This window comes from Tamandua tetradactyla, chromosome 12 (assembly GCF_023851605.1).
Source record: "Tamandua tetradactyla isolate mTamTet1 chromosome 12, mTamTet1.pri, whole genome shotgun sequence".
In the NCBI taxonomy this organism is placed as follows: domain Eukaryota; kingdom Metazoa; phylum Chordata; class Mammalia; order Pilosa; family Myrmecophagidae; genus Tamandua; species Tamandua tetradactyla.
Window position 1 is genome coordinate 98,211,587 of NC_135338.1, and position 16,025 is coordinate 98,227,611.

General features: G+C 47.4%; 1 protein-coding gene across 10 annotated transcripts; it reads left to right on the forward strand.

Moving 5' to 3' along the window:
• The first annotated feature begins 3,448 nt into the window (after positions 1-3,448).
• On the forward strand, positions 3,449-15,701 carry TTLL13 (tubulin tyrosine ligase like 13). 10 transcript variants are annotated; one of them, XM_077124209.1, is made up of 14 exons: positions 3,449-4,455; positions 4,936-4,976; positions 5,740-5,858; positions 7,179-7,309; positions 7,551-7,707; positions 8,071-8,214; positions 8,567-8,652; positions 8,953-9,199; positions 9,651-9,853; positions 12,767-12,952; positions 13,265-13,445; positions 13,733-13,912; positions 14,490-14,805; positions 15,182-15,701. In XM_077124209.1, exons 1-14 carry the CDS (start codon positions 4,196-4,198, stop codon positions 15,433-15,435), a joined length of 2,505 nt encoding a protein of 834 aa, XP_076980324.1. In that variant the 5' UTR covers positions 3,449-4,195; the 3' UTR covers positions 15,436-15,701. The 10 variants fall into 10 exon arrangements, with proteins under 10 accessions (XP_076980324.1, XP_076980329.1, XP_076980326.1 ...); XM_077124214.1 differs by having other exon boundaries at positions 14,694-14,805; XM_077124211.1 differs by having other exon boundaries at positions 9,651-9,835.
• The last annotated feature ends 324 nt before the right edge of the window (positions 15,702-16,025 follow it).

A 16,025-nucleotide genomic window follows, 5' to 3' on the forward strand; every position in this document is an offset into this window, starting at 1 on the left:
CATCTTGAATTTTCCTGCAGCCTCCATCCCTGACATAAGTGCTCTTCACATGTATCAGTCCATGTGAAAACAAGGAGCCCTGACAGCTCTACAGGTGCAGGTCTCCTAATACTCCTATTTAACAAATGAAGAGATGGAGGCTGACAGAGATTGAGGATCTTGTCCAAGGTCAGACAGCTCATAAGTGGTGGAGTCGGGATTGAAGCCCAGGCAGTCAGACTCCAGAAGCTGAGCCGTGAGATGGTTTACACCTGTGGCTGCCCTCCAATCAGTGACCACCGTGATGGGTGAATCCCTGAGCCTCAGCCCTTCTTAGGTCTTTCCTAGGCACACTGCAAACTCCCCTTGAGGTAGGTTTCTCACAAAAGCCAGGGCTGAGTCCTTGCTCTCCCACCTCCATCTGAGTCAGTCTTGGCAAGTTATGTCTTATCACTTTGTTCTGCCCTTGTTATTCCAGAACTTTCCACCTTCGTCCAGATGGCGTATCAACAGGTGGTATTGTAGGATGGTAGTTGTATGTAAAAAAAAACCAAAAACATTCTCCCTGTGTTGTCCTACAGCAAAAACAAAGAAACCTTGGATTTAGGTCTCAGCAGAGATGATCTTCATTGCCACCACTCCTGCGCCAAATACCTGGGGGAGGAGAATTCCTGCTCACAGGGTTGGGTCATAGGGGGCTCTGGGAGCCCAGTGAGATGGGTGTTAACTGTTGGCTGGGAGGGCTCTCTCTTTCTTCCAGGGTGAGGGTCCTGGCCCTGCCTTGGATCCCTGGTAGTCAACTCCCTAATCCCATGCCTGTATGAAGCTTTTATGTAGAATTTTAGTCAGAGATTTTCTAGCCAAAAGATGTTATCAAGTCTCATTGGAGTTAGGCAGAATATGCACCCATACCCACTTTATAAGAAAAACCATTTTAACAATCTATCAGAATTTTTTGGTGACCCTCAAGTTTTGTTTTTTTTAAATTTTTTTTAATTGTATAATATATATACAAAGCAAAGAAAGAAAAAAGCAAGTTGTGGCAATTAAGCTTAGTGTCTCTTTCTACAAGGCTCTGCATATACAAGCTCCAGAAACATCACTTCTTTTTGCTTGCTGGTTCCCTGAAGGGAGTGCAGGTGACCGTTAATTATAGCATGTGTGCCCAAGATGATGAGCCCAAATGTGAGGCTCTTCCCAGTTTCCCCTTAGATAGGATTCATATTCAAAGGAAAGCCTTCACTGGACCAAATAAGTTTTTCCACAATTAAAGGGGATAGGTTTTCTTTATGGTGCTACTTCTCAGCCATTTAGATGTTTTGTGAATCTTTAAGAAGGGGATTTTCATGTGCCTTTTGGCCATTTGTATTTCCTCTTCTGAGGAGTGTCTGTTCACGTCTTTTGCCCATTTTGTAATTGGGTTGTCTGTCTTTGTTGTTGAGTTGAACGATCTCTTTATATATTCTGGGTACTAGACCTTTATCTGATACATTGTTTCCAAATATTGTCTCCCATTGTGTAGGCTATCTTTTTACTTTCTTGATGAAGTTTTTTGTTGCACAAAAGTGTTTAATTTTGAGGAATTCCCATTTCTTCCTTTCTTCAGTGCTCGTGCTTTGGATGTAAGGTCTAGGAAACCGCCTCCTATTATAAGATTTATAAGATATTTCCCTACATTTTCTTCTAAGAGTTTTATGGTCTTAGAGCTAATGTTTAGGTCTTTGATCCATTTTGAGTTAATTTTTGTATAGGGTGTGAGATATGGATCCCCTTTCATTCTTTTGCATGTGGATATCCAGTTTTCTAAGCACCATTTATTGAAGAGACTGTCCTGTCCCAGGTGAGTTGGCTTAGACTGCCTTATCAAAGATCAGTTGTCCATAGATGAGAGGGTCTATATCTGAACACTCTATTCGATTCCATTGGTCAGTATATCTACCTTTATGCCAGTACCATCCTGTTTTGACCACTTTAGCTTTGTAATACACCTTAAAGTCAGGTAGCGTGAGACCTCTGACTTCATTTTTCTTTGTAGCTTTTTGGGGCACCCTGCTTTTCCAGATAAATTTGGTTATTGGTTTTTCTATTTCTGAAAAGTAAGTTTTTGGGATTTTAATTGGTATTGCATTGAATGTGTAAATCAATTTAGGTAGAATTGACACCTTAACTATATTTAGTTTTCCAATACATGAACACAGTATGCCCTTCAATTTATTTAGGATTTTGACTGAAGCTTTTTATAGGCTTAAATATGGAATACTTAGGGGACCCTTTGTATTCAGAGCCCCCCAAAGAAAACTGGCTTTATTAGTAGGGCTCTGAACAAAAAGCTGGCTTTTGTACTGGGGCTCTGAATTGTTACTGGATAATGATAACAATAACAAAGGAGGAAGAGATGTGCTGATCCAGCCCAGGATGGCTGGCATAGGGATAGGAACTCCTTGATAGAGACCTCATATCCTAAGGTGTTTGGAACTTCATCTACTGGGAAAATTTGAGTAGTTTTAAACTAGGGGAAAAAAAAGATTTGCATTTTAGGAATCACACTTAAGCTACAGTGGATTGGAGAATGCAGAGATGGATTGACGAAGGAAAATTAAAATCAGGGGTCCAATAAGGAGGCTATCAAATGGTGGCAAATTCAGGCAAGAAATGATGATGGCCCAGTTCCTAGAACAGTGGCTGGAATACTAAATATTTGTTGAAAGAATGAAAAAAAGGAAGAGTGTCCTGGAAGCCTAGAGGCTCAAGAGCAATTCAAGGAGGAGGTTATTGACAGTATAATAAGCTGAAAAGGTTCAAGAAGGCTATGAACTAGGAAATGTCCATTTTTTGACAAGGAGAGAAATTTAAAAAGTGTCCTCTGCATTTAGCCTCAAAGGATAATCTCATAGTGGCAAGTTGGTCTGAGTATGGTGAAGGTGAGACTCAAAAGGCAGACAGTGGATGGATGGGTGGAGGAGGCGGCAGTGAAGGGCGCTCCAATTAGGCCGTTTTTCTATTCCTTGGCCCACGAGGCTGACGCCTGGGAGGGCACGTGCACTGACTGCACAAGCCTGACGGCGGCCTCACGGCGGTCCTCGCGGTGGTCCTCACGGCGTCCTCACGCTGTCCTCACGGCGGTCTTCACCGCGGTCCTCGCGCGGCCTGAAGGCTGTCCTCACTGTGCCCAGAGCACGGTTATGGAAAAGTTGAGCAAATCAGATGTTCCAAACACAGACTTGGCCAAATTCCGGGCTTCGCCCGCAGCTTCAGGAACGTGGAGGGTGAGAGGTGGCGTGGGAACTGGCGTCACTGCGGAGGGACTACAACTCCCAGGGCACTCGGGTCGCGGCCGCAGGCTCCCGCCAGCCCAGGGGGGCAAGATGGCCGCAACCGGCCAGCCGAGTGGGTGTGGCCCCCAGAGGCCCCGCCCCCAGAACGCTTCTCCAATGGGGGACGCCCTCGTGTCCATGGCGACGGTGGCGGCGGCGGCGGCGGCAGGCTTGCTTAAGGAGGCGCCGCCGCCGCCGGGATCTCCCAGCTAGGAGCGCGCCCTAGGGGAGCCGGCTCCCCTCGCGTGTGGAACCAGGAGGCGGGCCCCGACGCCCAGCGACGCCGGGGAAGAGCAGGAGCCTGGCGAAGGGTGGACATGAGCGACCACTTGAGCCACACCCCGGGCCGCTAGCGCGGACCTAGCAGCCTCTCCGAGCTCCTCGCATCCTCTGGTGGGCACAGTCAGCCTTGGTCTCCCTCTCTGCTGTCAGAGCCCACGGGTCTTAGCCATCGAGTACCTGGCCCTCGTGTGTGCACGTGGAGAGACTGAGACCTGGGCCATGAAAAGAGGCGCCTTAGGGCATCTTTTGTCTTCAGCCCTGTTTTAAAAGGGAAAGTACCCCTAGCGCCTCCAGCCGTCCCACTTTCCTTTTGGCAGCAAAAGTCTTGGTCTCTGCCAGCTCTGCCCAGCTCCTGCATGCAGCCAGTGTGTTGTAGGGAGTGATCCTGGAGGATTGGGGCGTGTGAGCTGGGAATCCACATCTCAGGCATCCTCTGATCCCCTCTACCTACTTGGAAACATCCCATTCTGCGGTGGAATCGTTCTTTTCCCAAGGGGCGGCAATATTCCCTTGCAACACCAGGCAGATCCTTTGGTAGGATTCCTGCAGACCTTCCCCGGGCCCTGGAAGGACCTCTGATTTACATTTCGCTCCCACACACTCTTCCTGAGTCCAAGAAGATGGAGCTGAGTACCAGTAAAACCAGTGACTCGGAGGAAGGCTCTGTCGAGGAGGAGGAATCTGAGGAGGAGTGTGTTAAAGGGAACACTACCATCCCTTCTAATCCTTCTCAGGAGGCAATGTCAAAGGCTAACTATAAGGCATTTGGGAATGGGGTACCCTTGTCCATTGTAGCCACGAAAATACCAAAGAAAATCATAGCCCCAACCGACGCAGAGGACTTAGAAGTTGGGAGGAGAAAGAGACGGCGGAAACGCAGGTAACCATCCTTGGCCCCCTCACCTGGCCCACTCCTGAGTGGCCTGTTGGCCTACCTTCAGCAGTTGGGGGCCTGGGCTCCAAGATCCTCCTCCCTTTAGCCTACAAAAGAGGACAGGGAATCTGGGGCCATCATTAACTTTTTTTTTTTAATTTTTAAATTAATTTTTAAAAAATATGACAAGAAACACAAACATTCTTAACATATAATCATTTTGTTCTACATATGTAATCAGTAATTCACAATATCATCATTAACTTTTGGTACCACAACAAAGAGCAAAATTCAGAACCATTTGGGCTGGCTCAGTTTGGAACTTTCTTTTAGCCTGTTTATATGACCCTGGTCTTTCAGTGGCTTCTGAAGAATATGAATTTTGGTTACTGAATTTGTTGGGTGTCTCTTCATCTGAGTGCTCGGCAACCCAGAGTGTGCCATTCCCTTCCACTCGGCCTGATTTCTGCTCTTCCTCCCTTCCAGACCTCTGGCCATCAACCTGACCAACTGCAAGTATGAGAGTGGTAAGCGCTTGGCCCTCACCCACACCACGAGCTCGAGGGGCTCCTCCTTCGCCTTTCCTCCTCGGGATGCTCCTCCACTCAGGCTCCCCGCCCTGGATCTTATGGGGCAAGATCCGAGGACTGACCCATGACCTGTACTGATGAGCCTCCTGGGTGTCCCTGGCTCAGCTGCTGGGAACTGAGTCGTCACTGCTTACCTGCTCTCAGTGGCAGGAAGGGAACCACACAGCCAGCTAACAAGAAAAAAAATCGGTCAGGAGGCACTGTTGCCCCACCCTTCCCATCTTTTACCAAAGATGAACTGGGATGAGACCAGGTCAAAACTTTTTTGAGGAAGCTTTGAGGACCCTCAGCAATTTTTTTTTCTTTTTTTAAATTTTAATCACCATGTAGGTCAGCCATCTCCTTCCTCCCCTCACACCTCCACTGGCCTTTCTGCAAGGAGCCAGAGTGTGACGGGCCAGTGGGACCCCTCCCACTAGGGATAGTTCTGCAGGCCAGAAACATCCCTGATTGAGAAACCAGAGCTGCCAGGAACAGAGAGCCAGGCTCTAGTTTTCTCTGCATTACACTTTGGAAGGGCCTGACAACCTCTTGAACTAGGAACTGTCACATGTCACTAAAATGCAGAGCTGAGGTAAGAATTGCCTCCCTCTTCCACCTGCCCTCCCCTGTCAGGTCTGTTCCTTACTTGACCCAGCCATAGTTCCAGGGATTGTTGCTGGTGTCCATGCTGGCACCACTGACCTCCCTGTCTCTGCAGTGCGTCGGGCAGCCCAAATGTGTGGCCTGAAGGAGGTGGGGGAGGATGAGGAGTGGACTGTGTACTGGACGGACTGCTCTGTCTCACTCGAACGAGTCATGGACATGAAGAGGTTTCAGGTACCAACCTCCTGGCCCAAGATCCTAAAGGAACCCAGGGCCCAGAATGACCATCCCCACCCCTCCTGCCCAGACACTGCCTGCCACTGCCACCCAGTTCCCCTGTGCACCTCCGGGCAGTACAGGCAAGGCCACACCCTGGCCCTCTGCTCCCAGGAGATATTCTTCCTCTAGGGTCTCTGGAGCTTCTATTATCTGAAGGAAGCAACTGGTAGGCAAACCCTATCTCACTACTTGCCTTTGGTCTGGAGGCATCTGTGCCCAGCAGGCCCCTCCAGGGCATGAGGGACTTTTTAGGGGAAGATTGGGAGGAGCTTCAGAGCTAACAGCAGGGCCAGTAAATGTGCAGCCTCTAAGCTTGCCTAGTACCCCACATCATGAAGAAATAGCGTGGGGGTCCTGTCTGGCAGCAAGACAGAAAACATGGACCAGGGTCCTTGTATATTTATCCTCCTCTAATTATTTGTGGTGAAGAGCAATAAAATAATTGAAAATGGCCCATAGGCTTACTTTGCCAGGAGGCCAGGAAAGGAGTTGATACTGGAACCTGTTCCATGACTAGCCTTGGCAGAGGAGCCCACGAGAGAGGGAGCAGGTGCTAGAAACTTCTAAGGAGCTTCAAAGAAGGGGCCTGCTGGGGGCAGGTGTATGATGAAAATGACAACATCTAACAGCATTTATTTAGTGCCTTGCTAAGATACTTAAATGCTTTTATGTTCTTGACTCATTAAATCCTCAAAAACAATCCTGAGTGGCAGATATACCTTTGTTACAGAAAAGGACACCGAAGTACAAAAATACTCAGTTATCTCCCATGAGAGAGTGCCTCCCCTCGCCCCCCACCCCCAACACACTGCCTGGCAGAGTAGCCAGGGGCTCCCGGCAGGCGAGCATAGGATGCCATGTCCTCCCTGGGGCTAGACCAGCACATGCCCTGGAGCTGGTTCTTAGTTTCCTTTTTCCTTCTGAATATTTTGGGAAATTTCTCTTCTTCTCATCTGCTTTATGCTATCATGTACCGGTTATCCTTATAGGAGCAGGCCCTGGCAGTCTGAGGGATGTGACAAGGTGGTTAAAAGGCCTAAACTCCTGACTGCGTGCCCGTCCCACTGCCCTGCACGTCCTACCTTGGTGTGTGTGTGTATGTGGGTGGAGGCCTTGGGGAATCTTCCCTGTTTTGCCTTTGGGCCAACAGGTGAAATACCTCCACTGCGACTCTTACCTTAACCCTCCCAGTCTTCCTCCACTGCTGCTTGGGATCCTCAGGCAAGAACTGCTCTCTACTCTGGGAGGCAGTAAAACCAACTGGCTTTGTTTCAGAAAATCAACCACTTCCCTGGCATGACAGAAATCTGCCGCAAAGACCTGCTGGCTCGGAACCTCAACCGCATGCAGAAACTCTACCCCACTGCATACAGTATCTTCCCCCGCACCTGGTGCCTCCCGGCAGAGTGAGTGAGTCGGGTTCCACATGCAGGTCCTGGGGGAGGAGAGCCACCTGAGTTTCCTGCAGACTCTGGCCCTGTGGCCTAGGAATGTCTCAGAGGGCTGGAAGTGGAATGAGTTTCAGCTGGTCAATGAAAAGTGGCTCTGAGACCAGGTGCTTCAAGAAGAACATGGAATAGGAAGAACTCCATAGGGTCCTGGGACAGATACACAGAAACCTTTTGACCACTCCTTCTCTGCACATAGCTATGGGGACTTCCAGTCCTATGGTCGTCAACGAAAAACACGCACTTATATCTGCAAGCCGGACAGCGGCTGCCAGGGACGTGGCATCTTCATCACCCGAAATCCTCGGGAGATCAAACCAGGAGAGCATATGATCTGCCAGCAGTACATCTCCAAGGTGAGGGGTGCCTTAGGGCATCAGGTCTCTCCCAGAGCCAAGGAGGAAGTGGCTTGAAGCCCCACCCCTTTCTCCTACCCTCCATTATCTTGGGGGCAGTATGGAGTCAGGGTTCAGAGCTAGCCTACATGAGTTTCAATCTCAGCTTTCCACTTCCTAGGTATATGACCTTTAGCAAGTATCTTACCCTTTTTGTGCCTCAGTTTCCTCACTGTTAAATAGGAATAATAGTAGTTAACTACTTTATATAGTTATTGTGAAATTTAAAATAGTTATTTTATCTTTGAAGCACTTAAAATCGTTCAGGGCATGTACTTCAATTTTGTTAACACTATTATTCCCTTATGGTTTGCATGGTCTCAGCCCTTCCTCATTGATGGCTTCAAGTTTGACATGCGAATCTATGTCCTCATCACGTCCTGTGACCCTCTTCGGATCTTCATGTATGAGGAAGGCCTAGCCCGCTTTGCTACCATGCCTTACATGGAGCCAAGTCACAACAATCTGGTAAGCAGACCAGCCTGGGGGGCAGGGCAGCGTGTTCTTCTCTTCCACTGCAACACGCTAACGGTCTATGACGAAAGCAGGGAGAGAGGCTTGTCATTGCCACCCACATACAAGGAAGCCAGCGAGAAAGCTTGAGCATCTGGCAGGAGAACACGTGGTGGGTGGGAATGAGGGCAGGCCATCACCTGGAGGAGCCCAAGCACATCCTCTTCTCTCGAGGGGTTGTTTCAAAGCCAAGAGGGACAGGAGACAAGGAGTCCTAGGGAGGGGTGCATAATGAAAAGGCAATGGCAGTCTGGGGAGGAATGTTGCATGGAAGCAGCCCGAGGCCACAGGGCCACTCTCTTTACAGGACAATGTCTGCATGCACCTAACCAACTATGCTATCAACAAACACAATGAGAATTTTGTCCGAGATGATGCGGTGGGCAGTAAGAGGTACTCTGACTGTTTTCTCTTGTTTCCTCTGCCCTTCGGCCCCACAGTCTCAGCAGCCCATGAAACTAGACTAAGCTGTCTTTTGAGAGAACGGTTGCACAGGAAACCTCGGCCTTTACAGACCCTGTCCTGTGCCTGACTCTAAATGCAGTCCCAAATCCTACCCTGATAAGTAAACCCAGCTCCAAGCTGCTAGTGGTCCTTAAAGACACAAGGTCCTAGGCACAGACGTAGGGTTAGTGTTAGGGAGTCTCCTGCCTTAGCAGGCCCCGTTGGCGTAACGATTGGTCTTCCTCTGAGCACTGGGCCTCACAGGAAGCTGTCAACACTCAACACCTGGCTGCGAGAGCATAGCTACGACCCCCGAGAGCTGTGGGGGGACATTGAGGACATCATCATCAAAACCATCATTTCGGCCCATTCTGTTCTTCGCCACAACTACCGAACCTGTTTTCCCCAATATCTGAGTGGAGGCACATGTGCCTGTTTTGAGATCCTTGGTTTTGACATCTTGCTGGACCACAAGTTGAAGCCCTGGCTGTTGGAGGTGAGGATTTATCTCCTGGGTTTGGTAAAACCAAGGCCTGGAGGCATCCCCAAGCAGGACACCTGAAATAGGAGAGCACTTGGGTGGTAGAATAAAGGATGTGGGATGCAGGAGCCCTGGGGTGGGTGGGAACATTTGGAGAACTGACCAGCAAAAAGCACAAGATCTCTAGGTTTTTGACCTACTGAGTCAAATTTTGGTGGTCTCTGCGCTCCGCCATGGGAATGCAAGTTTTGGATCCTGAGTGTTCCTAATGTAAGCTTTATCTTTATGGATGCTCTGTCTGCCAGTGGTAGGCTGTCTGATTTGCCGTCGCCAGCCTGTGGACTGGTGGGATCTCTATGGCATCTCCTTGGCTGAGGGCCCTGGATGGGGATGTCTCGCCTCGATTCTCCAATTAGGCCTGCTCAGTTGGTCTAGGCATGGGGTGGGTAATGACTCCTCCTGGCAGGTAAACCACTCTCCAAGCTTCACCACGGACTCACGCCTTGATCGAGAAGTGAAGGATGCGCTTCTCTGTGATGCCATGAACCTTGTCAACCTTCGGGGCTGTGACAAAAGGAAGGTGATAGAGGAAGACAAGCGACGAGTAAAGGAGCGGCTTTTCCTGTGCCACCAACAGCCACGAGAAGCCAGGTGCTCCTCGTGTCTGATGTGCGTTTAGTTGTGTAACTGTCTTCTTTTTTTACATGGGCAGGCACCGGGAATCAAACCCGGGTCCTCTGGCATGGCAGGCAAGCATTCTTGCCTGCTGAGCCACCGTGGCCTGCCCTTGTCTTCTTCATTACTAGTTTTCTGAGGGTAAAAGTTCTCTAGCTGGGAGAACAACTGGGTCTGATTAGCTATTTATTTTAAAAACTTTTCTTTTTCTTTTTTTTTAAATAGAAAATACATCCCCATGGTTCAAAATTCAAAAGATAGAGTGAATAGGCTCTTCCATCCCTCTCCTCTAGCCACCTTTTTTTTTTTTTTTTACCCCCTGGAGCCAATCACCGTTCCTAGTGTCATATGTATGCTTTAAAAAACACTTAATGCACATACAAAGTATTTATAAAAATTATTTTTTAATTTCAGATATTTCCTTCTAGCCACTCCAAAACACTGGAGGCTAGAAGAAATTTTAATATAGTGATTCAGCATCATACTCATTCATTAAATCCTATCTTCTATGTTATAACTCCTCCTTCTCCTTTGATCCTTCTCCCAAGATCTTTAGGCAATGCCCATTCTGACCTTTTCATGTTGAGAAGAGGTGCTGACACTAAAGGATAGGGGGATGTAATTAGTTGATAATCTTGGAGAGGCTGGTCCCTTTGGGTTTCAGGATTTATCTGGCCTAGGAACCCTCTGGAGATTACAGGTTCCAGGAAAGCAAACTTAGTGCATGAAACCTTTATAGAGTCTCAGTTCGAGCCCAAGGTGTTTGAGTCAACAGGAGTGATGTTTAAGAACCCTAATTAGTAATTAGCACTATATAACTGAAGCTTGTGTAAGAGTATCCTCCAGAGTAGCCTGTCAACTCTATCTGATCTCTCTCGGCCACTGATATTTTATTACACTTCTTTTTCCCCTTTTGGTCAAGAAGGCATTATCAATCCCATAGTACCTGGGCCCGACTCAGCTCCAAGAGTCACACCCCACATTGCCAGGGAGACTTTCACCCCTGAATGTCATGTCCTATGTAGTGGGGAGGGTAATGACTTTCCTTGCAGAGTTAGGCTTAGAGAGAAAGAGGCCATATCTGAGCAACAAAAGAGATTTCCTGGAAGCAACTCTTAGGCTTTGGTATGGGTAGATTTTAGCTGCTCTACTACAGAAGTAACTGTCATAAGGACAAACATTAAAATTGAGAGCTTGGCCTATTTTCTTGGGAGTCCCCAATGATTGAGAGGGTTGACAATATATCTTATTTAATTTTTTTCCATTAATTTTTAAAATTAAAAAAATATATAACACAAACATTCTTAACATATGATCATTCCGTTCTACATATATAATCAGTAATTCACAATATCATCACATAGTTGCATAATCATCATGATGATCAATTCTTAGAACATTTGCATCAATTCAGAAAAATAAAAAAACAGAAAAAAATTCATACATACCATACCCCTTACCCCTCCCTTTCATTGGTCACTAGCATTTCAATCTACTAAATTTATTTTAACATTTGTTTGCCCATTATTTATTTTTATGCCGTATGTTTTACTTGTCTGTTGATAAGGTAGATAAAAGGAGCATCAGACACAAGGTTTTCACAATCACACAGTCACACTGTGAAAGCTGTATCATTATACAATCATCTCCAAGAAACATGGCTACTGGAACCCAGTTCTACATTTTCAGGCAGTTCCCTCCAGTCTCTCTTCATTACATCTTGTTAGATACACCTAACAAGGTGGTATCTATTTAATGTGTAAGAATAACCTCCAGGATAACCTCTCAACTCTGTTTGGAACCTCTCAGCATTGACAATATATTTTAGGATTATTTTCGTATTAGTGTAGCTTTATGTGGTTTGATTAGCTTGCTTTTGTTTTTTGTAACAAAGCTTCTCTCAAAATTGGTTCCTGAGAATTTATAATAATTAAACAAAGGAAACAGTTTAGTTGTTCAATCATAGTGGATGGCTTATATAGTTGTTGGTTACCTATCGTTTTCATTGAAATGGTTTACAAACGTGATAATGTATCACCATATTAAATTATAACTTGCTAATGATACATAAAAATGAATTGGAGTGGATTTAGGGCTATTTCTATAACCACTCTTTCCCAGTGGCATTTCAATATGCAGGGCCAGGTTGTATTTGATTTACTATGTCAGCCTTAGGGCCTGGCACACAGAAAGCACTCAGGTGTTTGTGGAATGAAGGGGAGTTAAAGTGAAGTGTAACTTAAATACGCTGGGTGTTTCCATGAGATTGGACTGTGCTTGTGTCATGAATCATGTCTTTCAATGGGGGATAAAAAAACTACTGAACTAAAGAAACAAAAATAAAATGATGCACTAAAATACTAGGTAGCCATTTAAAAATGCTGTTATCTGATCCCATTTTCATTAAGAAAGGAAATTAGGGAGGGAGGTAAGGTGGGAGGGAACGAGGGAGAAAAGGAGGGAGGGTGGAGTAAGAGGCAAAGCCAAGATTCAAACTAAGAGGTCTTGCCCTAGCGTCTTAGAGTCCTTGCTCATAGTCAATATGCTAATTACCTACTAAGATTATAGGAGGTTTTTATGTTCTTTTTGATCTTTTAAATTTTTTGTAATGAATATGCATGTATTACTCTTAAAAAAACCGGAAGGATTGTGATAACTGACTGCTTACTTATGAGTAGACCCTCTTCATTTTGGATGAAAATCAGATTTCTGGAAATGAAACCTGTGTGTCTTGGATACACACAGGGTGGGGCTGGCAGACATGGGGTTGGCAGCTTTTACCACATGGGTAGAGGCCCAGAAGGCCATTAAGCTAGCAGGAAGTTCTCAAGGCCTTATCCAGCCTTCCTTTCCATACTGAACATTCTCACAGTCTTCTTCTGACTCACCCTGAGCTTGGTTCTACAGGCGAGAACAAATTGAGTCGTCCCATGCAGCAATCCTAGACCAGGAACGATATGAGGATTCCCATCTTGGGGGATACCGGCGGATCTACCCAGGGCCAGACACGGAGAAGTATGCACCCTTCTTCAAGCACAATGGCTCCCTCTTCCAGGAGACTGCTGCTTCCAAGGCCAGAGAGGAGTGTGCCAGGTACTTTGTACAAGGACCTGGGCCTATAATCCCTGTATTTTCTCTGTATACTTGGGTGGGGGCAAATCCTGAAGCTGAATTGCTCCCTAGCAGGGTGGAGAAGAGGTCAGACACTTGAGGAAAGAGGATGGGAGCTATAAATTTTATGAGATTCTTAATGACTCTTTCAGCTTAGTTGGTTTCCCTTATCCCCCTCATTCCTCTCCCATGAGCCCAAGAACAGATCATAGTTTCTTACTCTTTCCCCATTCTCCCTCACCCCCTTTTCCCTAACACAATTTTCCAGTGTCTAAAGCTGCTGTGCTTTGCCAGGCAGCAACTCGAAGAGATTCGACTTAAGCAGAAAGAGCAAGAGACCTCAGGCAATAAGAAGAGAAAGGAAAACAAGGACCAGAACCAGGGTGAATCAGCTGGAGAGAAGAGTCGCTCCAGGGTGGTGCCCCGGGGTCTTTCCACCCACTTGGCTTTCAGGAACCAGAACCAGACGAAAGAGGTGTTTGCTTTGTGGCTCATGGTTTTCTGTGGGAAAATGGGCTGAGATTACTAGGGAAGGGAATCTCTGCCTCCCTTTGCATGAGAGAGATGAGTTCCTTAATTAGTAAATTGAATCTGATCTTTTGGAATGGGACGTAAGAGAATGGATAGTAGAGGGTCAAAAGCAGCAGAGAATGGATGATGTGGAACCTTACAGCAGGATCAGGGAATGACTGGAGGTAGGGTGGGCAGCAGTCTGCAGCCATACTTGCTGTATCCTGCACTGAACTCTCATGTACCTTGTAGTTACCACCAGCACACCTGGACACCATGCACCCTCAAGACATTGTGGAAGAGGAGGAGCTGGAGCGGATGAAGGCCCTGCTCCAAAGGGAAAATCTCATCCGAAGCCTGGGTATTGTAGAGCAACTCACTGTCATGCTGCACCCCAGCCACCGGGGCCAGAAGAAACTTCAAGAGTATCGGGTGAGGATTCTTATGCAGCCTCCCCAAAACAAGGGAACCAGCTGTGAGCCTGGCACATGGTGGTGGTCACAGCATAGGAGGCTAATGTAATGGTATCTGGCAGTGTAACTTGGGAAAGCAGTGCATGCTGGGCCTTGGGAGCGGATCTGTTGGTTCTTTTTACATCTGATCCCAAGCTGTCGCTTTTGGTAATGACATCCAGCAAAGTGCAGCTCCCAACCTTCTCACTTGCAAGAGACTTGCTCTCTATTATATTCCTGTCTCACAATAACCGAAAACTCATGACTGACAAATAACAAGGCCACCATGATCAGTGGCTTCTGTATTATCTCTACCTACTGCTGCCAGTGCCCTGCTCTAATGGGAGACAAACAAACATTCTTGGGCCAACAAAACAGCCACTGCATTCAGTATTCTCTGGACTAATACTATCTGGGGTCCTCTGTTCTTGTTGACCCTCCAAGGAGTAACTGGTTAAGTAATGGCCACCTAGAAGAGGTGTTTTTAGTTACCTGTTTCTTCCAAAACTCCATTCGGCCTCACAAGAAATATGGTAAGGGACGCTCTTCTCCTTTAGCCTAGATTTCATCAGGATGGGCTGGGCAGTCAAGAAATGCAATCTGTGAGTCTGGTCCCACTGGTGCTCCTGAGAGGAGCCGTCACAGAGCAGGGCCCTCCTTTACTGCATCCAGTTCGGCCCCACGACCTCATCCCCAGGATCTTAGGGCCACTGCCAAGCATGAATGTCGCAATTCCACATCATTCCCGGTGCCATCTACAGCTCAAGAACTTCAATTGGATAGGAGATTCATCAGCCAATGGCCCTTGTTCACTGTCAATGAAGAAATCTGGGAGCAGCTATTTTTCCAGCACCAAATTCAGACTCACTAGCCGTAAGTACACAAAACTAGCTTTGGTTGCTTTGACCTGTGTATATGCCCACTAGCAAATATTTCTGCCAAGGACACTCCCAAAATATAGTATGGCTCTTCCAGGAGTGTGGGAATGGAGAAAGTAGCAGACCCATTTACTTACCTCCTATATACTAGACCCTGTTGATAGAACTGGCAGAAACAGTCCTAGCACACAACAAACCTCACAGGGAAGTAGACACGTAAATCCACCAATCACAGTATAGTATGGTAAAGATCCTGGGGGGAAGCACTGGGTACCATTCTCCTGTGTTGTTAATTAGGTCAAGTTGGGGAAGCAGTGAGGCAGATCTCTTCTGTGAATACCAACTCAGGGACACCCATGTTTCCACTGCAGAAGGCCAAGCCAGCAGAAGACTAGAAGCCATAAACCGAGCCCTGGCAGAATCAGTGCCACCCTCATTAACCCCAAAACAGGACTATCTTCTGCAGCCAGAAAAAGTAGCTAGTGACTCGTGGACTGGCTGCACCTTGCCCTTCACGGTAAATTCTGAGCACAGAGCAGCCAAGGCCCGGGACCTCTCTTTCTGCCCTGCCTCTGCACCTATGCTGCAACGTTCCAGCACACTCAACATCAACCACCACAGGTAAAAGAACAAAGTCCTGCACTCAGCCTCTCCAGGTGAATCCCCCTCAGGTTTCCAAAAGGCCAAAGGGCCTTCTATCTTTGCTAAATGAAAATACTGCCACCAAGCTCCAGTTTGAAGAGCCCTGGCCAGGAACCCTGTTGGTATAAAGCAAAACGCAAAGACACCAAAAATTCTTCAACACCCTAAGATTATTTGGGGGATCGGTAAAGACCAAAAGACGAAGAGAAGCCTGGACCGGCCGTATCCTCCTCTCAGCTCCTCAAGCGTTAGCCTACGTTTACTACTAGGCGAAGGGTCTGAAGCCCAATTGGGGCCCGGGACTGGAGCTCATGCCGGCGACAAGGAGTCCCTTTCCCAGAGTCAGCTGCTTAAGGCACGGGACTGGCGGTCAGGAGGAGACCGCCGAGGGACGCTTCGCCCGCCCCTGTGGCGGAGACAAGCCAGCCCGGCAGCCGCTTGGGGTGGACCGGCGGCTACAGCTACTAAACCCGTGTTTCTATTAAAGTTCTATACCATTTTCCAGGCTAGTCCTGTACCTTATTGCGACCCTCGCGTATCAGAAAAACCCCTCCACGTACAGCACCGTGACAG